Source organism: Pan paniscus, chromosome 12, assembly GCF_029289425.2.
Source record: "Pan paniscus chromosome 12, NHGRI_mPanPan1-v2.0_pri, whole genome shotgun sequence".
In the NCBI taxonomy this organism is placed as follows: domain Eukaryota; kingdom Metazoa; phylum Chordata; class Mammalia; order Primates; family Hominidae; genus Pan; species Pan paniscus.
In genome coordinates, this window is record NC_073261.2 from 83106066 (window position 1) to 83133435 (window position 27370).

The window sequence follows — 27370 nt, forward strand, 5'->3', positions numbered from 1 at the left end:
CTTATATTAAACCCGTCTTAAATTATTTGCTCTCAGGTTGGAAATTTTCCATTGAAATTTCTGTTTACAGAAATACTATCTAAGACTTGACTAAATATTTACCCCTTTGAGAGATGGACTTTCTGTTTCTCTTATGCCCACACCCCTTAAAATTGTGTCTGTCACAACTACTGATTTGAACATTTTCTTTTACCAAGTATTTAAACAAATACCTACCTGCACTTTCAAACTTTCATTTTAAGCTCTCTTGTTGGGTTTTATGAGCGGGTTTTTCCTTTCCTAGTCTCCATTTTATAAATTTTATGCAACTTCGTTCTTTTATAATTACGTGTATGTATAATATGTTGAAACATGACTCATGAAGAGGATTAATTAATCGTAAAGAAATGACATAGCAATCATAGATAGAAATATTTTAGGCTGATAAGGATTTGTCCATCCATACCCTTCATATAAATGATCTCAGAAGGCTGTTTTCCTACCCCTGAAATATGGATAGGATGCCCATTATACTCTCATTTTTAGGAAACATTGTTTTCAATCTCATCCTCCTTGTTTGTAGGGGGTTATAATAATAGTGGCCAACATTTATTGAGCATCTATCTCTATGCCAAGCACTGCCAAGCATTTTATGTGCATTAATGAAGAAAGTACTAATGTTCCTTCATGAGACCAGAGAAACTGAGGCATAGCGAGAAGTGCCTAACATCCCATGTGTGCTAAGGTGGCAGATCCTGAGCTCTCCACCTGCCCTCACTGTGGCCCCACGGCACAACCAGGGCCAGAGTCAGGAAACATCAGTCACTCGCTTAGGGAAGGGAGTCCGAGAACCCTCTTCGTGGACTCAACTTCCCAGGCTTCTGTCCCTGCTGCAGAATGCCCAGGCCTCAGAGAAGGGATCCCCTTTTCAGGAGCTTCCACATCACAGGCTTTTATGGGGCCTTTCTTGCTTGTGTTTCTGTTTCCCATCCTGAGGGTGTGTGGAATAATACGAGAGCCTACCCAGGACTGGAGCGTGTTATTAGAAAGAGCACGCTTGACTGCTCCCGGGCAGCCACCTGCCCTTTTTCCCTTGGAAAGTGGACCTATGGCCACTGCACAAAACACTTCCTAATACCAGGCTGCTGGTGACTACATTTTGTGGTTTCTTTGTTAGTTGATATTTATAGTTCAGATCTCATCACTCTGCCAAGTGCAATAAACATTTTGTTTTAACTGGAATATAACTTTTATTATTGTCATTATTTTTCTTTTAAATGTCTTAAAAGTGACCAGCTTGTGCAAGTGGAGTCAGAAACCCTAAATAGTCTAAATGCCAAGTCAGTGCGCTCTGTAGATCAGTGTACGATTAGAAGACAGGCTCTCATTTATTACTGCTTGTATTTATATAATGGAAGTTAGGTAACATAAGCCCCTCTGCAGGCCAGCTTAGATGTTGATGATGCTTAAATGGTAAAATCTGTGAGAAATGTTCAACAATGCCCTGTATTTGTACTGCCTAAAACATGAATAATACATATGTGACATGAATAAATAGGTCAGTGATTTTTATGACATATTAATTTCCTTTACCTAAGTTCCTGGGAAATATAGCTGAACAGTTACAGAGAATGAAAACAAACACTGCCTCTTACAAACACCTGCTTTGATTATTTAGTCTAATTAGGTTAAATTTAACTATTTCCATTTTAACAAATTGAAAACAATTCTTATCTGTTCCTCGGTCATGCACTTTATCAGTGTTGGATGCAGATGTGTTTAATACGACACAGTTGGTGCTGTTTTCTCAGCTCTGGGTGGGAAATAAAAAGGAATTGAGAACATATTTTTAGAGTCTTCTGGGGACTTTGTATTTCTGGGCCTATAGCTATGAAATTTTAAGGAGGAGAAAAAAAAAAAAAAAAAACAGGCTTTGTTGTCAATAAATTAGTTGGTTTTCTCCAAAACACTGGAACTGTCATCTGAACTGCTGCTTGTGCCAAAATTATCTTTCCCAGGGAACAGTGAGCTTCTAAAATAACAGATGATTCCTAGCTGTCTTTCAGAAGTCAGAATAATATAGGGTATGTTATTAGATTGCTAGGTTAACGTGGTGTTTACTCTGTTAATTCCAAACCTTGTGCTGAGTACAGAGGCCCACAATTCTTTAGAAATTTAGTTTAGAGATCATAGCAATTTAAGTGACTTACCCAAGGTTACACAGCTGGTTAGTGAAAAGGTTGAGCTTTCCTGACTCCTTATTCACCGTCCATTTCTGTGACCAAAGTTAAAGGCCTCATATAATGTGAGAGTTGTGTCTGTGGCAGAACCGTGTCATGAAACCTTCTACCCACATTTTCATCCCAGGAGTGAAATACTGTTCTAGTCAACAACTAGGGTCTCAGAACATCTGTGATTTCTTTTTTTTTTTTTTTTTTTTTTGCAGCTTTGTCACCCAGGCTGGAGTGCAGTGGCACAGTCGTGGCTCGCTGCAGCCTCAACCTCATGGGCCCAAGTGATCCTCCTGCCTCAGCCTCCTGAGTAGCTGGGACCACAGGCGCATGCCACTATGCCAACCTAGTGGTTTTTCTGTTTTTGTTTTTAATTTTTTATTCTGTAGAGAGAGGTCTCCCTTTGTTGCCTAGGCTGGTCTCAAACTTCTGGGCTTAAGCAGCCCTCCTGCCTCGGCCTCCCAAAGTGCTGGGATTACAGGCATGAGCCACCATGACCGGCCACATCTGTGGTTTCAGTGTTCTCTGTTCCTGCCTTTCCCAGCTCCAGCTGCTCATCACAGATAATCTGAAAGTAGTTGCCCATGTCAGTTAAATGTTTATGCAAGTAGTTTTTGAAAGCCTATTTAAGATATTTCATGTAAATGGAATCATACCTTTGTGGCCTTTCATGTGTGGATTCTTTCACTTAACATGTTTTGAAGGTTCATCCATGTTGGTCATTTTGTTCTTTTTATGGCTGAATAATATTCCAGTATATAGATATCACATTTTGTTTATCCATTCATCAGTTTGATGGACATTTGGGTTGTTTTCACTTTTGGGTTGTTATGAATAATGCTGCTATGAGCATTCATGGGCAAGTTTTTGCTGGGACCTGTGTTTTCAATTCTCTTGGGTATTTACCTAGAAGTGGAATGTCTGGGCCATATGCCAACTCTAAGTTTAACTTTTTGAAGAATTGCTAAATTGTTTCCAAAGAGTCTGCAACCATCTTACATTTTTACCACCAGTGTATGAAGTTTCCAGTTTCTCAATATCCTTACCAACTCTTACTGTCCATCTGTTTTATTAATAGCCATCCTAGTGCTGGGATCTAATTATGCTTTTGATTTGCATTTCCCTAATGACTAATGAGTTTGAGCATCTTTTCTAGTGCTAGTTGGTCATTTATATATCTTCAAAGAAAGGTCTCTTCAGATCCTTTGAGCATTTTTAAGTGAGTTGTCTCTTTTTTTTTTTTGAGACGGAGTTTCGCTCTTGTTGCCCAAGCTGGAGTGCAATGGCACGATCTCGGTTCACTGCAACCTCCGCCTCCCGGTTTCAAGCGATTCTCCTGCCTCAGCCTCCCAAGTAGCTGGGATTACAGGCATGTGCCACCACACCTGGCTAATTTTGTATTTTTAGTAGAGACAGGATTTCACCATGTTAACCAGGCTGGTCTCGAACTCGCTACCTCAGGTGATCTGCCTGCCTCAGCCTCCCAAAGTGCTGGGATTACAGGCGTGAGCCACCGCGCCCAGCCGAGTTATTTCTCTTTTTATTCTCAAGTTGTAAGGGTTCTTTTTATGTCCAAGATATTAATCCCTTATAAGACACACAGTTTGCAAATATTTTCTCCCTTTCTGTGGATTTTTACTGTCTTCATAATATCCTTGGATGGACAAAAGTTTTTAGTTTTGAAGTCCATTGTATCTGTTTTTTCTTTTATTGCTTGTGCATTTGATTTCATGTCTAAAATAATTGCCTAATCTAAAGTCACAAAGATTTGCACCCATGTTTTCCTCTGGAAGTTTTAAAGTTTTAGTTCATAAGTTTATGATTCATGTTGAGTTAATTTCTATATCTGGTATGAGGTACAGATTCAGCCTCATTCCTTTGGCATATGTGACTATCCATTTGTCCTAGCACTGTATTTCAAAAAGACTATCCTTTCCCCATTGAATTGTCATGGCACCCTTGTCAAAAAGTCAGTTGACCATAAATTAGAGGTTTGTTTCTCGATTCTTAATTGTATTCCATTGATCTATGTATCATCCTTATGCCAGGAGCACACTGTCTTGATTATCATTACTTCATAGTAACTTGAAATCAGGATGTGTGAGTCCTCTTTCTTCATTTTTCAACATTGCTTTGCCTATTCTGGGTTCCTTGCATTTTCATATGAATTTTAGGATCAGCTTGTTTGGGGGGGAAAAAAAGGGAGGGAGGGAGGGAGGAAAGAAAAAGCCAGCTGGAATCTTGATAGGGATTGCATTAAATCTGTAGATTAATTTGAAGAGCACTGCCATCATAACAATATGATGTCTTTAAATCCACAAACACTGGATGTCTTTCCATTTATTTAGGTCTCTTTAATTTATTTCAGTGGGTGTTTTATAGTTTTCAGTGCACATATACTTCATGCACATCTTTCATTAAATAATTTGTTCCTATTCTTTTTGATGCTGTTATAAATAGAATTATTTTCTTAATTTCATTTTTGGATTGTTCATTGCTACTGTATAGAGCTACAATTGATATTTGTATATTGATCTTTTATCCTGCAACATTACTGAACTAACTTATTAGCTGTAATAGGTTCTATTGTGGACTCCTTTTTTCTTGACTAATTGCTCTGGCTACAACCTCCAATACAGTGTTGAATAGAAGTGGCAAGAGCAGACATCTTGTCTCATTCCTGATCCTAGGGGATCTTAAAGCATTCACTCTTTTACCATTAAGTATGATGTTAGCTGTGGGTTTTTTACAGATGCCTTTTGTCAGGTTGGAGAAGTTTTTTTCTATTTCTAGTTTGTTGAGTGCTTTTACCACAAAAGAATGTTGAATTTTGGCAAATGACCTTGCTGTGCCTGTTGAGATGATATTGTAATTTTATCCTTCATTCTGTCAATATGGTGTGAGTTGTGACATTTTATTGCTGAGTAGTATTCCATTGTGTGTATGGGTTGTTTATACTAATTTACTAGTTGATGGGTCATTAGGGTCGTTTCCACTTTTTGGAGATCGTGAATAATGCTGCTCTGAACATTCACATAGAAGTGTTCGGTCATATGTTTTCATTTCTCTTGGGTAAAAACCTAGGAAAGGGGTTGCTGGATCATATGATAAGGATTGTTTAATGTTACAAGAAACTACCAAAATGTTTACCACTTTGCATTCCCACCTTGCATTCATAAGAAGCATGGCTGATAATGTTGAGCATCTTTTCATGTGTCATGTTTGACTATGTATGTCTTTTTTGGTAAAGTGCCTATTCACATCTTTTATACATTGCTTTTTAAATTCAAGTTGTTTGTCTTACTGGGTTGTAAGAGTTTTTTCTAAATACAAGCCCTTTATACAGGTAAATGTTTTGCACATAGTTTTTACCTGGCTGTGGCTTGCCTTTTCATTTTCTTAACATTGTCTTTTGAAGAGCAGACATTTTTAATTTTGATAAGGTCAAATTTATCCCTTTTTTTGTGTGTTTTAGACTTTTTATGCCCTAGTGAAGAAATCCTTGCCTATTCCAAGGTCACAAAGATGCTCCCTCAAAACTTCTTCTAAAGTTTTGTAGTTTTGCATTTAACATTTAGATCTGTAGTCTATCTCATGTTAATTTTCATGTGTATCATGAGATATGGTTGGCATTCTTTTTTTTTTTTTTTTTTTTGTTATGGGTATCCAATGTTTCAGCACCATTTTTTGTTTGTTTCTTTCTTCGTTTCTAGAGACAGGGTCTTGCACTGTCTCCCATGCTGGAGTGCAATTGTGCGATCATGGCTCAATGCAGCCTGAAACTCCTGGGCTTAGGAAATCCTCCAACCCCAGCCTCCTGAGTAACTGGGACTACAGGCACATGCCACCATGCCCTAATTCTTAAATTTCTTGTAAAGACAAGGTCTTACTATGTTGCCCAGGTTGGTTTTGAATTCCAGGGCTTAAGCACTCCTCCTATCGTGGCCTCCCAAAGTGTTGGGATTACAGACGTGAGCCACCGTGCCCAGCCCCCAACACCATTATTGCTTTAAATATTTATTCCATCTCTTGCCCTTTTTCCTTTCTTTCTGTGATTCCATTCAAATGTAAATTAAGTCACTTGAAGTTGTCCCATACGTCGCTGATGCTCATTCTTTTTTTTTAATCTGTTTTACTTTTGATAGCTTCAACTTTTGTGACTCTAAATTCACAAACTTTTTCTTTTGCAGCGTATAACCTACTACTGTTCTCTTTTAAAAAAAATGATACAGGGTCTCACTGTGTTGCCCAGGTGGCCTTGAACTCCTAGGCTTAAGCAATCCTCCTCCCTTGGCCTCCCAAAGTGCTGGAATTACAGATGTGAGCCACTATGCCCAGCTTCTGCTATTATTTTCATCTTGTGAATTTTTTTTAATTTTAGATATTGTATTGTTCATCTCTAGAAGTTTCATTTGTGTCCTTTTTATATCTTCTATATCTCCCTTTATCATGTTCAGTCTTCCTCTAGATTCTTGACCATATGTAGCAGGTGTACGTAACTGTTTTCATGTTCTAGTTTCTAATTTCATTATTGCTGTCATTTTAGGATATTTTTAAATTTTTTTTCTCCTGGTTATGGGTTATATTTTCCCACTTCTTTGCGTGCTTATAATTTTTTATTAGATGCCAGACAATGTTAATTTTATGTTGTCAGGTATTGGATTTTGTTTTATTCTTTAAAGTGTTGGACTTTGTTTTAGCACACAGTTGAGTTACTTAGGATTGGTTGGATTCTTCCAAGACTTGCTTTTAAGCTTAGTTCTGGTGGGTTCAATCCAAAGAGGAGCCTTTAGTTTAGGGCAAATGTAGCTCCTCTAACAGGATCCTTCTGAGGACCTACATGATGTCCCATGTGTTACAAGGTCTCTACTCTGGGTGAGAGAACACATAACTATTGTGAGCCTACATGAGTTCCAGGAATTGTCCAGCTCACTGCTTTCTTGCAGTTCTGCAGTTCTTTTTCTAGCCTTTTAGAGTTTCACCCCATGCATGTGCAAATCAGTATTCAGCTGAAAGATTCACAGGGTCCCTTGGTCTACAGATCTCCAGAGCTCTCTCACTATACAGATTTGTTCTCTCCGGTATTGTGCCCCACAAATTCCAGCTGCCTGAGTCTTCCCAAACTCTGATATCTCATCCTTTCAACTGAGCCAAGACCTCTGGGCTCTGGGTTCCTCCTCTCTGTACTGGGGCTTAGAAGTTGCCTCTTGGCAGTAAGCTCAGGCAATTGTAATGCTTCCCTTATTGTCTTCTTGTTGAGTCTTGCATTGCTCATATCCAATGATTAAAAACAATAATTTCATACATTTTGTTCAGTTTTCTAATTGTTTATGGTGGAAGGACAGTTCCTGCAATGGTTAATCTTTCATAGACAGAAGCAAAAATCACTTCCATCACCTTGTCTTGAGGCCTCTTGGTTCTTCAACTGTAAAGTGGGCATAATACCCTCAGAGGATTGGGATAAATGTCATAAAAATTGTGAATAGTCACATTACAAGAAAAAGCCAACATTGGGAGAACAGCGGCTATCAAGAGATAAAACTGATAGCAAGAACAAAGAAATGAATGGCCATCACATCCAGGGTGGAAGCAGCTGGATCCTGACTCCCAGGCTCATTTCCATTGATTACCTGGCAGAATTAACCTAACTCCTTTCTCCATGTTGGGGCTGGACTTCACATCAAAATAGGAGCACTCCTAGTACAACCAGATTTTGTTGGATTTTGCTAGCAGCTGTATACTGCACCTTGCAACATCACTGATGATTTGGTGCCAGGAACCTCTTCAGTCTTAGACTCTACAGACCCTCAACCCCAGGGGCATTCCCAGAACTAAATTGTAGCACTAGCAAGGGACTGAGATGGGTGATCCTAGCCTCTCTTACTACAGGTGAGGCAACAGAGGTAAGCCCATTATGTAAAGGAATCTTCCCAGTTAGCATTTGACTCCCAAGTTGGTTTTGCAGTATCCCATGGACTAAGTGTGGAAGAGAAGCCCCACGTCCTTTGTGAGTTAGAGTTTAAATTAAACAGGGTCATGGTGGACAAATTTCTGATCCCAATCCTGTTCTTCGGACCACTTCGCCAAAAGAACCAGAAGTAGGCCGAGCGCAGTACTTCACACCTGTAGTACCAACACTTTGGGAGGCCAAGGCAGGTAAATTGCTTGAGCCCAGGAGTTCAAGACTAGCCTGAGCAACATGGCAAAACCCCATCTCTACAGAAAATACAAAAAATTAGCCAGGCATGGGGGCTCGTGCCTGTAGTCACAGCTCCCTGGGACTGAGGCTGAGTTGGGAGAATCACCTCCCAGACTCATTTCCATTGCTTCCTGAGCCCGGGAAGGCTGCAGTGAGCTGCGATCATACCACTGCACTCCGGCGTGGTAACAAGAGTAAGACCCTGTCTCAAAAAAAGAAAGACAGAGAGAGAGAGAGAGAGAGAGAGAGAGAGAGAGAAGGGAGGGAGGGAGGGAGGGAGGAAGGGAGGGAGGGATGGACAGGAAAGGAAAGGAAAGGGGAAAGGAGAAAGAAAAGGGGAAAGGAAACCAGAAGTAGTGTATGCTTAGAAATAACTATGTTTGTGTCTTTGGGTTGTCATGTGTTTATCCACAGTAGTTCTGGACTTCCTCCCTGTGTTGGGCAAAGGCTGAGATGGGATGGTGGGTGGAGGCAATAGTAAAAGCTGTGGGTCCCACCCAGGGCCTGGTGAGCTCATCTTTAGCCTACCCAGATCCTTTGAGCTCTTCTGGCTCTGCTGTCTCCCAAGCCAGAGGGGCTGTGTTTTGATTTTATGGGCTGCCAGGATAGTCTTTAGAGTATCCTCGGAAGCACATCCTCCTTCCTCAGCAGCCGATCGGGAATCCTACACTTGAAAAATACATGCCTTTGAGAGTATGCTGGGACAAGGAAAAGTAGGAATGTTTTCCAAGGGGTGTGTGTGATGGGGGCCACACCTATGTAAGCAGAGATGATGGGGTTCAGAGAACCAGAAACAAACCAAGGCAAGAAATAAACAACCAGTACTAGTTCAGGGTGAGACAAAGTTAGTTTCCAAATCCCTCCACCAGGTCATTCAACATGTTTGTAACTGGAGGGGCCCCTGGGGTCAGGATTACAGTTTACTGGGAGGGTCAAGGATTAAATAGAAGAGTGGAATTTCCCTTTGATAAGGAGAAGCCAAGATTTATTAAGTCAGTTTATTTTGTTGTTGTTGTTGTTGTTCCTATGGTTTCCTTTTCTCTACAAATATAATTTTTTTAACTGAGAAATTGCATAGCAGGACATTGACGTTAAGAGTGTACAAATTATCATCTGTGATTATTTTTAGAACCAGTTTATCCACCATTTCAGATAAAAACTTTTGTTGGATCTGATTACAGAGCTCTGACCAATGCTACAGTTCTTTAAAATAGAAAAAGCAGGCTGTCTCCCTATGCATTGAAAGTGAAGTCTAGGCCAGGCACAGTGGCTCATGCCTGTAATCCCAGCACTTTGGGAGGCCGAGGCGGGTGGATCACCTGAGGTCAGGAGTTCAAGACCAGCCTGGCCAACATGGCAAAACCCTGTCTCTACTAAAAATACAAAAATTAGCCAGGCTTGATGGCTGGTGCCTGTAATCCCAGCTACTCGGGAGGCTGAGGCAGCAGAATCACTTGAACCCGAAAGGCGGAGGTTGCAGTAAGCCAAGATTGCACCACTGCACTCCAGCCTGGGCAACAGAGTGAGACTCCATCACAAAAAAAAAAAAAAAAAAAAAAAATGAAGTCTGCTCTGTATTTTTTCGTCTCCTACTTTTTTTAAGGAGGTTGGAGATACTGGGAGAGAAAGGGGAGAATAGAGAAAACTTTAGAACAGTTATGTCTGCAAAGGAGAAATTCACTTATTTGTTCATTCATTCCTTTGAGGCAGAGGGAACAACATGTGCAAGTTCAGACAGAATGAGGAACCTTCTGAGACTCAGATGACCTTCCACGGTGGCACGACCAGTATCACTGCCATTTGCACTTATAAGTGACATTTTGTAGTAGTGAAACCATTTTTTTGTTGTTGTTGGGTTGGTCTTTTCAGTCCTGAGGAGGATCCTTCTGCCTTCATGGATACTGACTGCTGCTTCTAAATAGAACAAGTTGTGTGTGATTACCGGGGTTTTGCCTCCCCCATAGTCATCTTTGCTGGGACCGAGAAAATGTTGTCACTCTGGGCCTTGCATTTTTTCTTTCTTGCCCTTTTTATTTTGGCACAAGACAATCAGGCTGTCTTGATGAGTGACGTAAGAGTGAAGGCCAGGAACTGTATAATATGCAGGAGCTCTCTGAGCACTAGATGAAGGGGTTGACTTATGATGAAGGGCCATGGTGTACAAAAACAAATACCATTAAACACTAGAATTACACACATTCAGCATGGCAAGATGTTTACAGTGTGGAAAGCATGGATGATGTCAGATGGTCTGAGGTGGAGGCCTTGAAAGTGCGGTCCCTGCCCCAGCAGCATCAGCATTACCTGGGAATTTGTTAGGAAATATAACTTTTGGGGAGCCCTGCTCAGACTTACTGAAATTAGAAACTTGGGGTGAGCAGCTAAAGTTTGAGAACCGCCGGTCTGAGGTAACAGTACAGCAACCCTACATGGGACATTGACCACTGATTGTAATGCCAGGGGAAACTGCCCTCTCTAATTATTATTCCTCCCCCCACCCCCCCGGCCCCACCTAAAGTTAAATTCACCTAAATTAAATGCTGTTATGATGTAACTTCACTGTATCCATAATTATGTGGTAATGATATTACCATTTTTTTTCCAGAATGCCCTTGTTAAAGCTATTTAGATTAACATGCATCTTTTAAAAATTATATTGATTTTTTTTTAAATTTAACAAACCTATATGAGTAGCTCAGAAGAGCAAAGGTGAATGGCCCACAGGCCTTCCCTTTTGGGTTATGCTTCTCCTCTAGAGAGGAGACAGACTGCCCTAAATAATAGAACAGGACATGCTAAGTATGATGCCATCCCTGCTCAAGGTCTGTGCTACTGTTAAATCCTCTTTCAGCAGCCTGTCAAAATTAGCACTCTCCCTTGGTTAGTTAGGGAGTGGCAGTTTTGATATCTAAAGTTAACTTTCACAATGACTGTTCAGGTTGCAGACATTACACTGGAATCTCCAACCTACCAAAGAACCAAAAACTGCTAAGATAACACATCTGATATTACCAAAGGAATTGTGTGAATGGGCCACCATACTCCTTTATGCAAAACACTCCTCAGTGCCATGAAGGACTCTGCAAAGTTCCTTCAGTTTCTTCCTGAGAACAGAGGTTCCTAATAGTTATGCCATCCAAACAGACTAGCCTCAAGAAGCTTTTATCAACTTCTCCAAAGCTGTAATTCACTAGTGCTGCTCCCTGGTGATTTCACCAGCCCATGGCACAAGGAAGCTATAGCAAAATGATACTATAGCAAATTTGTCTTTTTTTTTTTTTTTTTTTTTAGTTTCTTAGTTTTTAGTTTTTAGAGATAGGGTCTCACTATGTTGCCCAGGCTGAAGTGCAATGGCTATTCACAGGTGTGCTTATAGCACACTGTAGCTTCAAACTCCTGGGCTCAAGCAATCCTCCTGCCTCAGCCTCCCAGCTAGCTGGAACTACAGGTGCACGCCACGATACCTGGCTACATCTTTTTCTTAAAAACAAATTTCTTTAAATTATCTTTTATGATGACACTATGATTTTTTCCCTTTTGGGGCATAAGAGACTTTCTTTCATGAAGTGATAATAGATAGTAGGTTTTTAACATCCTTTGCAAAATAAAAAGCTGGCAACTTATACCAGTCTGCCACATTGTGACATTTCATTAGAAATTACTTCTCCAGGAAACCAGGACATAGCACAGTAGGAGGTATTGTCCTTCCATGTGAATCCAGCCATTCAGCCATTCCCTTGAAGGCCAGAAATATACTTGCTCCAAAGAGTGAAAAAAAAAAAAAAAAGTTAATTCCAAAAATGAAATCAAATTGGATGCAAGAATCAGTCACACATACTTGAGTGGCTGAGATGACTGCACTGGTGGGAAAGTACAAAGACTTTCCAAACAAGGAGGGCTGAAAAAAGCTCCAGCCAGGAAGAGTTAGAAAAAAATCACTCTAACTTAGGAAAAGTACGATGGGGCCATTAAAGCAGGGACTTGATTCTTTCACTCAAACATTTGGGCTTTCCAACAAAGAAGAAACCCAAATCAATCAAAGTTGAGGTTCCGAGTAGAAAAGGTAAGGTTTCAGATGGGTGTGGTGGCACGCACCTATAGTCCCAGGTACTCAGGAGGCAGATGTGGGAGGATCCCTTGAGCCTAGGAGTTCAAGATCAGCTTGTGATAAACCATCTCTTTTCCTTTGTGAAAAAAAAGGCAAAGAAGGTTTAAAAATTACAGTCTGCTAAAGAAGAAGGCTGCTAAACTTCAGACTGGATCAAACTTCAGTTATTTGTGTCCTGCAAACGAAGGGCACTCATAGAAATGAAAATAAGTACCACGTGTTCATCTAGACTCTTTATGGCAGGACACAAACGTTGTTGCACCAGGGAAGAATCCCGATTGTGAAAACCCTTTGACGAACTCTACCTGCAGTGGGAAACAGACTGTACCACTAAAACAGTAGCCGTCAATCCCTGCTGTACCTAGGTCACTTTAAAACTAGACTGCCAGGTTTCACCCCAGAGATGTGGTCAAGTGTCCCCTGACATGAGTATTTTTCTAAAGCTCTCAGATTAATGTAATGTGCTTTCTGGGCTGAGAACCACTGTGCAAGAGAAAAGCAGCATTTCTTTGTTAGCTGCTGCAGTAGCTTATGCTGAAGTATTGGACATTCCTGCCTCCAACCTTCTGTTCCACCTAGAGACCCTCTCACTCTGGGTACTGAGATGGAATAGGGGAATATGGTTCCTGTGGTCCCCACCCAGTTGGAGCTCCATGAGAGCAAAGCCAGGTCTAATTCACTTCTGCATCTAGACCTAGAACAGAACCTGCACACAACGAGCCAGTGTTTACATTGCTGAAGGTCTGGCTAGCTGGCTGGCCTGCCTGCCAGGAACATTCATAGTGCGTATTCGTTCTTTTGAATTCTTGGTTATTTTCTCTCCTTTGGTGTTTTTATTTGAAAGAGAAATTGGGGCATGGTGAATTTTCTAGTTCTTCACTACTGTGAAGTCCTGCGCTGGAATCATACGTGCTCTGCGTGAAACTCCAGTGCCCTACCCACCCATAAACCCTGCCAACCCGCGTGAAAGTTGGCCCTGAGGAGTGTGGTTCTCAGCTGGGGTGCAGAGCAGAATTACCTGCCAGTTCTTAAGATTACAGCTGTCTGCGCCCAACTTGAAACCAACTGAATCAGAATCTACAAGAGTGGGATTCAGGCATGTGTGGTTTTAATATCATTAGTCATTACCTTTACTTGAGGGCAGTGGTTTTTAAAATACCTGGATCAGCAGCAGCAGCTTCACCTGTGAGCTTGTTGAAAATGCAAATCATCAGCCCCATCCCAGAACCTGCAGAATCAGAAACTCTGGGGTGAGGTCGAGGCAGCAGTCCGTGGTTTCACAAGCCCTTCGGGGCATCTCCTTGAGTCAGAGTTGCTGCACAAACAGAATATTGTTTCCAAGCAGCAGTTTGGAGAAAGTGCCTAAATGAATGTCACTTGATAATTTCCTCCCTTTTGGCTCTAGGTCTAACCTCTCTTGCTGCTCCTCTGTTGACACATTAATTCAGCAAACTTATTTAAAGGTCTCTCTGTGTCTGTTCTCTCCTAACTCTCCCTGACACGTTTGCCCTTTCCTGTCCTCTCCCAGCAAGGTACCTGTGCAGCCTCAGGGCCCACCTTAAATTGTGTTGCCTCTTGAAAGCCCTTTTTCCATTTCTTCCAGTAGAATATCAGTGCCATCGCATTCATTTTGGTCTTTCATATGGCTTTAGTGTGTATTCTCTTTACCTACCTTTTCCTTAGTGACCTTGAGCAAGTAACTTAACCTCTCTGTTTCCTCATCTGTAAAATGGGAATAATAATAATAATAGAGCCTACCTCATTAAAGAGTTAAATCTTGTCTAGGTGCTCAGAATAATATCAACAAGTGTCAATTCTAAAAGTAATTTTTGACCTGGCACGGTGGCTCACGCCTGTAATCCCAACACTTTGGGAGGCTGAGGCAGGAGAATTGCTTGAACCTGGGAGGCGGAGGTTGCAGTGAGCCGAGATGGTGCCACTGCACTCAGCCTGGGTGACAGAGACTCTGTCTCAAAAAAATAAATAAAAGTAATTTTTATTCGTAGCATTAAATCATGGGTATGTAATATTTTATAATTACAGAATAGTACATGACATGTAAATACTCAACAAATGTCAGCTTTTTTTTTTTTTTTGCCTTGAGACAGAGTTTTGCTCTTCTTGTACAAGCTGTAGTGCAGTGGCACAATCTCGGGTCACTGCTACCTCCGCGTCACAGGTTCAAGCAGTTCTCCTGCTTCAGCCTCCAGAGTAGCTGGGATTACAGGCATGCACCACCACACCTGGCTAATTTTTGTATTTTTAGTAGAGACAGGGTTTCGCCATGTTGGTCAGGCTGGTCTCAAGCTCCTGACCTTGGGTGATCTGCCCACCTTGGCCTCCCAAAGTGCTGGGATTACAGGCATGAGCCACTGTGCCCAGCCCAAATTTCAGCTTTTATTAGTAACAATTTTAGGACACTAAACATTTTGTGATTTTTATAGGTTTTTGTTGTTGTTGTTGTTGTTGTTTTTGAGACAGAGTCTCTTCTGTTGCTCAGGCTGGAGTGCAGCAGCCCTATCGTGGCTCACTGCAAACTCCGCCTCTTGGGTTCAAGCGATTCTCCTCCCTCAGCCTCCTGAGTAGCTGGGATTACAGGTGCCCATCATCACGCCCAGCTAATTTTTGTATTTTTTTTAGTAGAGACGGGGTTTCACCATGTTGGCCAGGTTGGTCTCAAACTCCTGACCTCAGGCGATCTGCCCGCCTCGGCCTCCCAAAGTGCTGGGATTACAGGCGTGAGCCACTGCGCCCGGCTAGATTTTTATAGTTATTATTGTGTACTTGTTCTTTGTCCTCCCATTGGTCTTAAAGCTCTTTGAAGCAGATCTTTTTCTTTCTCAGCTCTGCATCTCTGTATCTCCCAAAGTACCTAATGCAGTTAAGCATCCTTTATCCAAAATGCTTGGGACCAAACATGTTTCAGATTTCAGGTTTGGGTTTTTTTTTTTTAATATTTGCATATATAATGAGACATCTTGGGGATGGAACCCAAGTCTAAACACAGAATTCATTGATGTTTCATACATACCTTATACACATAACCGGAAGGTGATTTTATTTTTCCCTTGGGGACACTGAATAAACTGCATCTGTGTGTTGACTGCATTAGGTCAGGTGTGGAATTTTCCACTTATGGCACCATTTCAACACGTAAAAAGTTTCCGATCTTAGAGCATTTTGGATTTCAGATTTTCAGATTAGAGATGCTCAACCTGTATATGCTTAGGAAATACTTAAAGAGTTAATACTCAAGTCACAGGCAGTGTAGGTCAAGAAGTCCCAAAGGAATGTCTACCTTCATTACACTCATCAGCATGCTTGCTCCCCATCTCCTCCTCCTTTGGGGTAGTGCCTTCATTCCCTGGCTTCCTGGTGATATCATCCCTTCTTAAGGCCCCAGACCAGACAAATGGGTCTGGGTGTCCAACTCTCAAGTCCAGCAGACTATACTTACACTCAGCCTGGACTATATCCAGAACAGCCCAGATAGTTCTTCCTGTTGTTAATTACAATTTTAAGAGCAGATTTCTGAGCCATATTTCTGACTGTGCCAAACAAATGAAATTCCTTTTGAGTGTAATGCTGTCCTCTAGCAGCAGTGGGTAGGAAGGATAGGGAAATGGTACCTGGAGATGATAGTACTGTGCTCTTATTATTATTAGATTGTTATGAGATTCGGTTTTTAGACATTGAAACAGAGATGACACAGAGGTTGAAGATCCCAGCTGCCCAGGGTTTCCCCCACTGCTTTATAAAGATACTGCCTGGCTGGGCTCAGTGGCTCACACCTGTAATCCCAGCACTTTGGGAGGCCGAGGCGGGCAGATCACCTGAGGTCAGGAGTTTGAGACCAGCCTGGGCAACATGGTGAAACCCTGTCTCTACTAAAAATACAAAAATTAGCTGGGTGTGGTGGCGTGTGCCTGTATTTCCAGCTACTCTGGAGGCTGAGACAGGAGAATTACTTGAACCGGGGAGGCGAAGGTTGCAGTGAGCCAAGATTGTGCCACTGCACTCCAGCCTGGGTGACAGAGGGAGATTCTGTCTCCAAAAAAATAAAAAAATGAAAAGATGCCTCCTGGTGAGCTGGGAATTCTGCAGTGTCTGAGTTAAGAGTAGCGGTATGGCCGGGCACGGTGGCTCACGCTGTAATCCCAGCACTTTGGGAGGCTGAGGCGAGCAGATCACAAGGTCAGGAGTTCGAAACCAGCCTGTCCAGCATGGCAAAACCCTGTCTCTACTAAAAATACAAAAATTAGCCAGGCGTGGTGGCATGCTCCTGTAATCCCAGCTACTCAGGAGGCTGAGGCAGGAGAATCACTTGAACCCTGGAGGTGGAGGTTGCAGTGAGCCGAGATCGCACCACTGCACTCCTGCCTGGGCAACAGAGCGAGACTCCATCTGAAAAAAAAAAAAAACAGTAGAGGTTTGTCTGCAGCCCCAGATGGTGGCCTCCCTGGGGTCCCATCATGTTGGAGCCCAAGTCCAGTCCCAACCCTGTGACAGACTTTGAAACAATTTGATGTGTTACATAAATACTCTGTATTTTTAAATCTCGAATTATTGCAACTCTATGCAAATTTTCAATTTCAAATAAATTTTTCTGTTACCTGAATGTTTTACATATGCATTATGTTTGTGTTAGTTTTCTAGAAGTCAGCAGAGTTCTCTGAGTTATAATGAGATGATAAATATAAATGGTGTTTTATTAGCTATAAATGCGTATCACTTAAATGCTGTCTGGTAAGCCAATCCAGGATAAACTTGTTAACATCTTGGGTACAATTGTCAGGATTTATCAGAGAATGCTATGAATATAATATCTAAATTTTGGCAAGGCATTTGGTGAAGTCTGTCGTAAGTTCTTGTAGATAAAACTTCAGGGACAGAATGATACGATTAAGAGGATTCATAACTGGGGGATGACTCAAACCGAAGAGGGCTAGTTAATGAATTGGTGAGAGCCTGGAAGAGCGTTTGAGGCAAGGGCCAGCAGGGAGCCTGCTCACCAAAGGCCTCCACCCTCCAGCTTGCCCACATTTTTAGTAATTATTTGATTTTGGGCATTTAGGCATTCCTGTGAAATTGAAGTTTGCCAACTACTTTGTATGCGTTTTTGAGATAGGGTCTCGCTTTGTCGCCCAGGCTGGAATGCAGTGTCAGCATCACAGCTCACTGCATCCTCAACCTCCTGGGCTCAAGTGATCCCCCACCCAGCTGACTTTTTATTTTTTGTAGAAATAGATTTTCACAGTGTTGTCCAGGCTGGTCTCAAACTCCTGGGCTCAAGCAGTCCTCCCACCTTGGGCTCCCAAAATGTTGGGATTACAGGCATGAGCCACCACGCCCAGCTGGTTTACCCAATTTCTATTAGATGATGAACATGTGTGAAGAACTGGGTGCTGGGAGGTACCCGAGACTCCTACCCTAGTCTGCACCCTCATTCCCTAGTCCTGCCAGTTTTATCCCTTCAGTGTTTTTTTTCTTTCTTTTTTGCCTTTTTAAATGATCACCTTGGCTTCAGACCTTCAGCGTTTCTTAAACCCACCTTCTCCTGATTCCTTCTGAACTTAAGGCCCTCGTCATTTATTTCTCTCCTGGACTACGGTGCAGTAGTGTTGTAACTGGTCTCCCTGCCTCTAATATTGCCTCCTCAACGATAAGAGCACTTCAGTGAAAATGGGCCCCTGACCTTATTGCTTAAAATAACCCCCCAGTGGCATTCCCTTGCATACAGAACTAGCTGCTTCACATTGTCTAGGAGGCTTTCTGTACTCTAGCCACATTTCTTCCCTAGCCTCATCTCCTGCCCTTTCCCACCTCAAATTTTATGCTCCAGTGTTATGGGATGGCCTGTAGTTCCCCACATGGTCCGTTCTGTTTCATGCCTTCGTTGAGCCTTCGCTCAGCTGGTTCCCCTGCCTTTGGTGGTGCTAACACATTGTCACCTGTCTTCCTCTTTGAGGCCTAGGTTATCATTTGTACCACTATATTGGAATTATGTGTTCATGCATTTCTCTTTCTCAAACTAGACTGACTATAAACTCCTTAAGGGCAGTGATCTTATTTAGCTCCTAGCACATAGTAAGCAGGCAATAAGTTTTTGGTTTTTTTATTTTTTTAATCAGAACTGAGAATATGAAAAGATCTCGGCAAATGAAAGGTAGACCATAAAACTTAACAGGAGGATAAAATTTAACAGGGATATACTTGGGCTTAAAATAAACAAACAAAGAAAACACATCTCGGCTTAAGTACTGAGTACAAAGTGGGAGAAAGATGACTCACCACCATCAGTAGACCATGTCAAAAAAGAAGGGCTGTGGTTTCAGTTGACTTTGTGCTCCATATGAGTCAACAGTGTGATGCAACTCCAATTCAGAACAGAGAAAGTAATAGTCCTGCGGGTCAAACCATGCAGGAGATTTGTGATCCAGCCTATTGGCCATCCTTTAAGAGAGGGTGAGGCATGTCCACAGGAAAGCAGCTAGAATAATGAGAGACAGTGACCCCATCATTTGAGGAAGGAAGTAGGAATGTTTCATCTGGAGAAGACAGAGGGGACACAAGAATTGTAATCAAATGTCTAAAGAGCTGTCATTGGGAGCCTCAAAATGTAGCATTAGGCCAGTGAGTAGAAACACAAAAAGAACTTTTTGACAATTAGATCTACTAACAATGGAATAAGCTGTCTCATGAGCTCCAGGGTACTGTAGGGTTCAACCAAGAGCTTCTGGGAAAGGGTGTTACAGAGGGGAGCTTCGCCCCTGAAGGAAGTTTATACTAGATGTCCTCATGGTCAGCTTTGAGGCTCGGTGATAAGAGGTCACTGAGTTCATATTTACTGAATGTTGAGGAGGGGTGCCAGGAACGCATTTTCTAATAGTAATGCCTTTGTGCCCCTGTTGGAAAAATTATACATTACCTAAATGGAAATTGTTGTGGACTAGAAGTCTGAACCTTAGAGGGCCACTCACTTATGACAGTGTTTGAAATCTGCTTATGGGAGACATCTGATGGCCTCACGCAGTGGATTCAGTCTTCATTCTTTCATGTCCTTTTGTGGAAATTTAAAGTGATTATCTCTTTCCCTTTTGCTTTTTTTGCTTCTTAGTTCTGGAGAGTCTTGGCTTCTGGGAGGAAGTCAGAGGGATTATCTCAGGATCAGAGCTGATAACGGGATTCCCTTGGGCCTTCAAGGTGCCAGGCCTGCCCCAGTACCTCCAGAGCCTCACCAGACTAGCCATTGCTGCAGTGTGGGCCGCGGCAGCCAAGAGTGGAGAGCGGGAGAGGAATGTCCCCATCTCTTTCTCTCAGCTGTTAGAGTCTGCCTTCCCTGAAGTGCGCTCACTAACACTGGAAGCCCTCTTGGAAAAGTTCTTAGCAGCAGCCTCTGGACTTGGAGAGAAGGGCCTGCCACCCTTGCTGTGCAACATGGGAGGGAAGTTCTTATTGTTGGCCATGAAGGAAAATCACCCAGAATGCTTCTGCAAGGTAAAGTCTCCAACGTACTGACTGGCCCTTTACACTCCCCACATTCTTTTGTGAGCCACTGGAATGGTAGGATCATGAAGGCAAGATTGGGTTTAGGCTCTCCAGGGGCAATAGGAAGTAGATTCGGCAGCCAGTGGATAAGGACTCTCTTTTTATGGTGGTTGGCATGGCGTCATACCTGGTAGGGCACCAAGAAAAGCTTTTGATGATAGGGGTATTGATGGCAGAGATTAACCAAAGACAGAGCAAACCACTTTGGGATGTTTAGGAAACAGATCATTAAAAATTCACTGTAGAGTGTGTCAGAGGTAGTCTTTGCTGACATGGCTATTTCAGGGCAGATGGCCACCTGGGAAGCATAATCAAAAGGAAAGGGCACTGGCCCAAAATCAGGGTATCTGGCTCCCATCCCAAGTCACTAGAGGCCCTCTGGTTAGTCATTGCATCACCCTGCCTCAGTCTCCCAAAGGTATTATGGGGGAAATAAGAAGTCAGTGGGAGCCTTTTGAAAGGTAGACCTCTTGTTGATACAATTGATTATCATGTAACATCTAGAGACATCTCCCTGAGTATTTATTTCTCTTTTTTGTGTGCGGATTTGGCTTACACAGATACTGAAAATTCTCCACTGCATGGACCCTGGTGAGTGGCTTCCCCAGACGGAGCACTGTGTCCATCTGACCCCAAAGGAGTTCTTGATCTGGACGATGGATATTGCTTCCAATGAAAGGTTTGCCCCCAATACCTCCTGTGCAACCTTGGTAAGATGTATGGTCCCATCAGTCATTATGTAATGAACTTGCACACAATCCTGCCTTCAGGTCTCAGGTCCTGTATTTCATTCTAAACCTCAGCCTAAGAGTTCTAAACTCAAGCAATAGAATGATGTCAGTGATTTGCATAATAACCAAAAGGTAATTGCTTCCGGAGGCATTTTTGTAACCAGGAGGTAGAGATTTTCAGTATTCACCTCTGCATGGATTACAGACTATCTGCAAAAACCGGTGTATGAAATATGTCTGATTGTAATTTTGTGTTGTTTTTTTGTTTGTTTATTTTTCTAGATCTGAAATTCAGAGTGTAGCTCTGAGACTTGCTTCCAAAGTCATTTCCCACCACATGCAGACATGTGTGGAGGTAAGGCTGGTTCTGATCTTGTTCCGGGACCTAGGATTTTTTGTTCTCATTTACTCAGAAGATGTCAGTAAAAGTGAACAGTCTTAGCAGGCAGAACCCCTATGATATGTGTATGTAACATCTACAGAAATATTGTTCGTGCTGGTTTTTCAATTCGAGTATAACTTCAAAAGACTTCTTTGGACACCACCTTTCTTTTCTCTTGTTTTAGGCTTTTTTTTTTTTTTTTTTTGAGATGGGGTTTTGCTCTTGTTGCCCAGGCTGGAGTGCAGTGGCACGATCTCGGCTCACTGCTACCTTTGCCTCCCGGGTTCAAGCGATTCTTCTCCAGCCTCAGCCTCCTGAGTAGCTGGGATTACAGGCGTGTGCCAGAACGCCCGGCTAATTTTTTGTATTTTTAGTAGAGGCGGGGTTTCACCATGTTGTCCAGGCTGGTCTCGAACTCCTGACCTCAGGTGATCCACCCGCCTCGGCCTCCCAAAGTGCTGAGATTACAGATGTGGGCCACTGCGCCCAGCCTGTTTTAGGCATTTTTTTAATTAGAGTTCATAGGGGTAACAGAACCTTCCCCCCAAAACACATATGCCCAGACCCCTTGTTTTTTCCCCATTTCTCTAGCTGGACTCTTTATTTAAAGAGGAATAAGCATGTCAATTCCAAAAGTATTTAGGATTGCAACCTAGTGAACTAAGTATGCAAATACATCGCTAAGGCTTCAATATTCCCCCAGAACATGGCCCAGCTGGCTCTGGATGGAGGCCCAGATGCGCCCCACCTGTTTTACATGTCCTTTGGTAGTGAAGTAGAACTGAAGTAAGAGAAACAGCTTCCTGGGAAGATGTCTTAAGACAAATACATGCTACTTAGGTGCATACAAGAAAGATAGCACCCTCACAGAATCACAAGTAGAAGGCAGCCAATACCACAGGAAAATTACCTGAAGATCCAGATTCCACACAGCCACACTGATGGTGGTGGCATAACATTGTGGACCCTGAGACCTTACAATAAACCTAGCACTGCTGTGTAGGTACTGAAGATACAGAGATGAACAGAGACTAGAGCTATAGTCTAATGAGAGAAAGTTAGATAATTACATTAAATGCTCTAGTAACAAGGTGTGCCAGGGCCGTGGGAACCCAGAGGAGGGAGTGAGAGTTCAGAGGCTGAAGAAGACTTCATAGAGGAGATCATGAAGTTCAGAGAGCATGAGGCTGGGCAGAGATAAAACCAAGGGTAAGAATTAACAAGCAGGTCCAATTTCCTTAGATCTGTCACTCAAAGGCAAGCCAGGGAGCCAAACGTAGGAGGTCACTAGGAGCTAAAAAAGCCCCCAGAAAAGTCAGGTGGGGTGGAGGGAGTATAGGAATGGAGATGATTTGCTAAAAACTATAGCCCAGGAGGGGGAAAAAAAAAAACGGCCAGACATGGTGGTTCACGCCTGTAATCCCAGCACTTTAGGAGGTCAAGGCAGGCAGATCACCTAAGGTCAGGAATTTGAGACTAGCCTGACCAACAGTGAAACTCCATCTCTACCAAGAAATACAAAAATTAGACGGGTGTGGTGGTGGGCGCCTGTAATCCCAGCTACTCGGGAGGCTGAGGCAGAATTGCTTGAACCCAGGAGGCAGAGATTGCAGTGATCTGAGATCATGCCACTGCACTCCAGCCTGAGCAACAGAGCAAGACCCTGTCTCAAAAAAAAAAAACAAAAAACACCAGGGCCGGGCACGGTAGCTCACACCTGTAATCCTAGCACTTTGGGAGGCTGAGGCAGGCAGATCACCTTGAGGTCAGGAGTTTGAGACCAACCTGGCCAACATGGCAAAACCCCAACTCTACTAAAAATTACAAAAATTAGCCAGATGTGATGGTACGCGCCTGTAATCCCAGCTGCTCAGGAAGCTGAGGTAGGAGGATCGTTTGAACCCAGGAGGTGGAGGCTGCAGTGAGCCGAGATTATCTCACTGTACTCCAGCCTGGGCAACAGAGCAAGACTCCATCTCAAAAAAAGCAAACAAACAAACAAACAAACAAAAAAAACCAAGTTCTAAGAAGTCACCAGGCAGCCTAACAAGCCTGCCAAGGCATTATTCTTATCTAAAGCTGTTTTTTAACCAGTTGTTATGTCCAGTACATGAATAAAGTGATATTTAATGAAAATTGGGAGTTTTCCAGGGAGAAAAAAATTAACAGAACTGTAGAGAAATAAATAAAAGACGCTCCTGGGGAAACATGAGTTTCTTGGTGCGTTGGGAATTAGCATCTTCCTCAAGGTCTAAAATACTCATCATGTTAGTTGCATAGATGCCCATAGATGATCAAAGGAATCATTAGTTACATTTTGAACATTTAAAGAGGTTCAGTTGATAGAAGTAAAGTACATCTGGAACAACAGTCCCTATTCTAGAAAAAGTGAAAGAACGGAGTTTAAATGATGAAAACAATCCAGATGTTTATCAACTGATGAATGAGTAAGCAAAATGTAGTGTATCCATACAATGGAATATTATTTGGCCACAAAAATGAGTGAAGTACAGATACACCCTACGGCATGGGTGAACCTTGAAAACATTATGCTAAGTAAAAGAACCTAGTCGTAAAAGACTACATATTATCTGATTCCATTTATAGGAAATTTCCACTTAAAGGAAATGTCCAGAATTGGCAAATTGATAGAGACAGAAAGTAGATTAGTGCTTAGTCAGGGCTGGGGAGATGGTAGGATAGGGAAGTGATAGATAAAGGGTGCAGAGTTTCTCTTTGTGATGATGAAAATGTTCTGAAATTGACCGTGGTGGTGATTGCACATATCTGTGAATATACCAGAGTTCACTGCATTGGCCACTTTAAATGAGTGAATTCTATGGTATGTAAACTGTATCTCAGTAAAACTGTTACTATTAAAAACAAGGAGCTGAAGGTTGAGTTGGTCACCAATGTCCAATGATTTAATCAATCATGCTGTTGCAATGAAGCTTCCTTAAAAACCCTGAAGAATGAAAAGTTCAGAGAGCTTCTGGGTGGTGAACAAGATGCACTCATGTGCCAGGAGAGTGGCACACCCCAAAGCTCCATAGGGAGAGGAAGTCCTGTGCTTGGGATCCTTCTGGACCTCTCCCTGTGTATCTGTCTTTTCATCTGTCTCTTCATCTAGATTCTCATCTTTGTAATAAACTGAGAATCTAGTTTTCTAAAAAATAAAAACAACACTGCTTTGTTTAAACAGTAGTGTTAGATGCTGCTTTATTTATTTATTTAGAGATGGAGTCTCATTCTGTCTCCCAGGCTGGAGTGCAGTGGCATGATCTTGGCTCACTGCAGCCTCCGCCCCCTGGCTTCAAGCAGTTCCCATGCCTCAGCCTCCTGAGTAGCTGGGATTACAGGCACGCGCCACCATGTCCAGCTAATTTTTGTGTATTAGTAGAGACAGGGTTTCACCATGTTGGCCTGGCTGGTCCTGAACGCCTGACCTCAGGTGATCCACCTGCCTTGGCCTCCCAAAGTGCTGGGATTATAGCCGTGAGCCACTGTGCCCGGCCTGTGATTCTGTTTTAAATGTTGTAATAGAAACATAAATACTGTGGCTTAAATCAGATAGAAACAGTCCAAAGCCAATGTAGCTTGACAGTGTTGAGTCACCAGGTTCTCATACTTTGTTGTTCTGCTGTCCTAAACACATAGTTTCTATCTTAGGGTCCCACCTGTTTGCTCCAGCTTCCACCATCTTGTCCTTGTTTAGCCAGCAGGAAGGGGAAACCCAAGAAATAAAGATCATGGGCATTTCCTAAGGCATGACTTGAAAGTGCACAGATACTACTTCTAGTGTCATCCCAGTCTTCAGAACTTAATCACCTGTTACTCCCAAATGCAAGAGAGACGGGGACATGTAGTCTCTAGCTGGGTGCCCATGGGCCCAGCCAAGAATCTGGGGTTCTGTTACTATAGGAGGGGCATCTGGTTATTGGTGACAATAAGTTGTTATTTGCTGGACAGTCTTTCCCCACAAGTTTGGTCTTTACCAGACCAAATGTATGCCAGTGTTCTCATAACCTGATTTGCATCCAAAAAGACTAAAGGAAGGCCGGGAGCAGTGGCTCATGTCTGTAATGCCAGCACTTTGGGAGGCCAAGGCAAGTTGATCACTTGAGGCCAGGAGTTTGAGACCAGCCTGACCAACATGGCAAAACCCTGTCTAATTTTGCTAAATACAAAAATTAGCCAGGTGTGGTGGCACACACCTGTACTCTCAGCTACTCGGAAGGCTGAAGCAAGAGAATCACTTTAACCCAGGAGGCAGAGGTTGCAGTGAGCCAAGATCGCACCATTGCACTCCAGCCTGGGCAACAGAGCAAGACCTTGCCTCAAACAAAAAAAAAAAGACTAAAGGAACTTGTTTTCTAGTCATAGTGACTCCATCTTACTGAAAGACAAGTCAGATTTTCTTCCTTGGGCATATTTCTCTCTAGTTGGAATCGAAAAGCAACTAAAAAACAACTTTCTTCCCATTGAGCTAAGAGCTAATCTACAGGCCCAGTTTGGTGTAGGTCACCCCTAATTCTGTGTCAGCCCTTGTTGCATCTTCTGAACTACTGATAGGTACATTTTGTGCTTTTAGAACAGGGAATTGATAGCTGCTGAGCTGAAGCAGTGGGTTCAGCTGGTCATCTCGTCATGTGAAGACCATCTTCCTACAGAGTCTAGGCTGGCCGTCGTTGAAGTCCTCACCAGTACTACACCACTTTTCCTCACCAACCCCCATCCTATTCTTGGTAAGTGCGCTGAGACGGAAGTCTGTTGTACCAAACTCACTTAAAATATGAATAGATATTCTTGCCTAAAAAAAGGGAAGGTGAAAGATGGCAACATGAAACCTGCCTTTATGTCTTTCAGTTATATTCCTACTGTCTTAGTTCATGCTCTAATCATTTTCACGAACACACTGTTTTTTTTTGAGACGGAGTTTCACTCTTGTCACCCAGGCTGGAGTGCAGTGGTACGATCTCGGCTTACTGCAACCTCCACCTCCTGGGTTCAAGCAATTCTCCTGCCTCAGTCTCCTGAGTAGCCATCACCAAACCCAGCTAATTTTTGTATTTTTAGTAGAGATGAGTTTTCACCATATTGGCCAGGCTGGTCTCGAACTCTTGACCTCAGGTGATCCACCCACCTCAGCCTCCCAAAGTACTGGGATTACAGGTGTGAGCCACCACTCCCAGACCACCAACACACTCTTAACCAGCCTCTTGTTTTTCAGCCTTACCCCTAAACTTTTTTCTACAAAGAGCCTCTTTATGAAATGCAAGTCTGATAATTTCAGTCCACTATTTAAAACCTTTGAGTGGGTTCCCACTGCTTTCAGTATAAAGCCTAAACACCCTTTAGCACGGCTCATAAGGCCCTTCCTGTTCTGTCCCCTAGCCCACTCCTCCTGCCTTATCATCCACCACTCCCTAACACGGGCCCTATGTGTCATCAGTAGGGAACAGTTCTGTAAATTAAACAAACCACTGCTTGACTGACTTCTATGTGTCTTTCAAAACAGCCTAACTGTCCCCTCTTCCAGGAGGCCTATTGCAATAATCTAGGTGAGAAATGAATGGATGAGTGTGAAGCTGTGGCAGCAAGGAAGAGAGAACAGGCTCAAAAGATTTAGGAAGTAGAATCAACAGGACTTGGTGGTATTGAGGTTGATATAGAGGAAAATTCAAGAATGACTTCTAGGCTTCTGGCTAAAGTGACTGGATAGGCTGCTGGTTGCATTCAGTGATTTTTAAGTTGAAGGTATCTGTATTAGTCTGTTCTCACACTGCTATAAAGAACTACCTGAGCCGGGCACAGTGGCTCACGTCTGTAATCCCAGCACATTAGGAGGCTGAGGCGGGTGGATCACCTAAGGTCGGGAGTTCGAGACCAGCCTGACCAACATGGAGAAACCCTGTCTCTACTAAAAATACAAAAATTAGCCAGGCTTGGTGGCACATGCCTGTAATCCCAGCTATTCAGGAGAATTGCTTGAACCCGGGAGGCAGAGGTTACGGTGAGCCGAGATCACGCCATTGCACTCCAGTCTGGGCAAGGAGCAAAACTCCATCTCAAAAAAAAAAAAAAAAAAACTACCTGAGACTGGGTAATTTATGAAGAAAAGAGGTTTAATTGACTCACAGTTCCATAGTCTTAACAGGAAGCATGGCTGGGAGGCCTCAGGAAACTTACAAT

General features: G+C 42.7%; 1 protein-coding gene across 4 annotated transcripts in view; it reads left to right on the forward strand.

Annotated features, from left to right (window-relative positions):
* Positions 1 to 27370, forward strand: part of THADA (THADA armadillo repeat containing) — a 362591-nt gene that overhangs the window by 280745 nt on the left and 54476 nt on the right. For all 4 annotated transcript variants that reach the window (XM_003809126.5, XM_055108026.3, XM_003809127.7 and 1 more), the window contains 4 exons: positions 19635 to 20014; positions 20626 to 20744; positions 21079 to 21151; positions 25770 to 25923. In XM_003809126.5, the coding sequence (XP_003809174.3) occupies positions 19635 to 20014; positions 20626 to 20744; positions 21079 to 21151; positions 25770 to 25923 (726 nt within the window). The remainder of the gene's footprint in view (positions 1 to 19634; positions 20015 to 20625; positions 20745 to 21078; positions 21152 to 25769; positions 25924 to 27370) is intronic.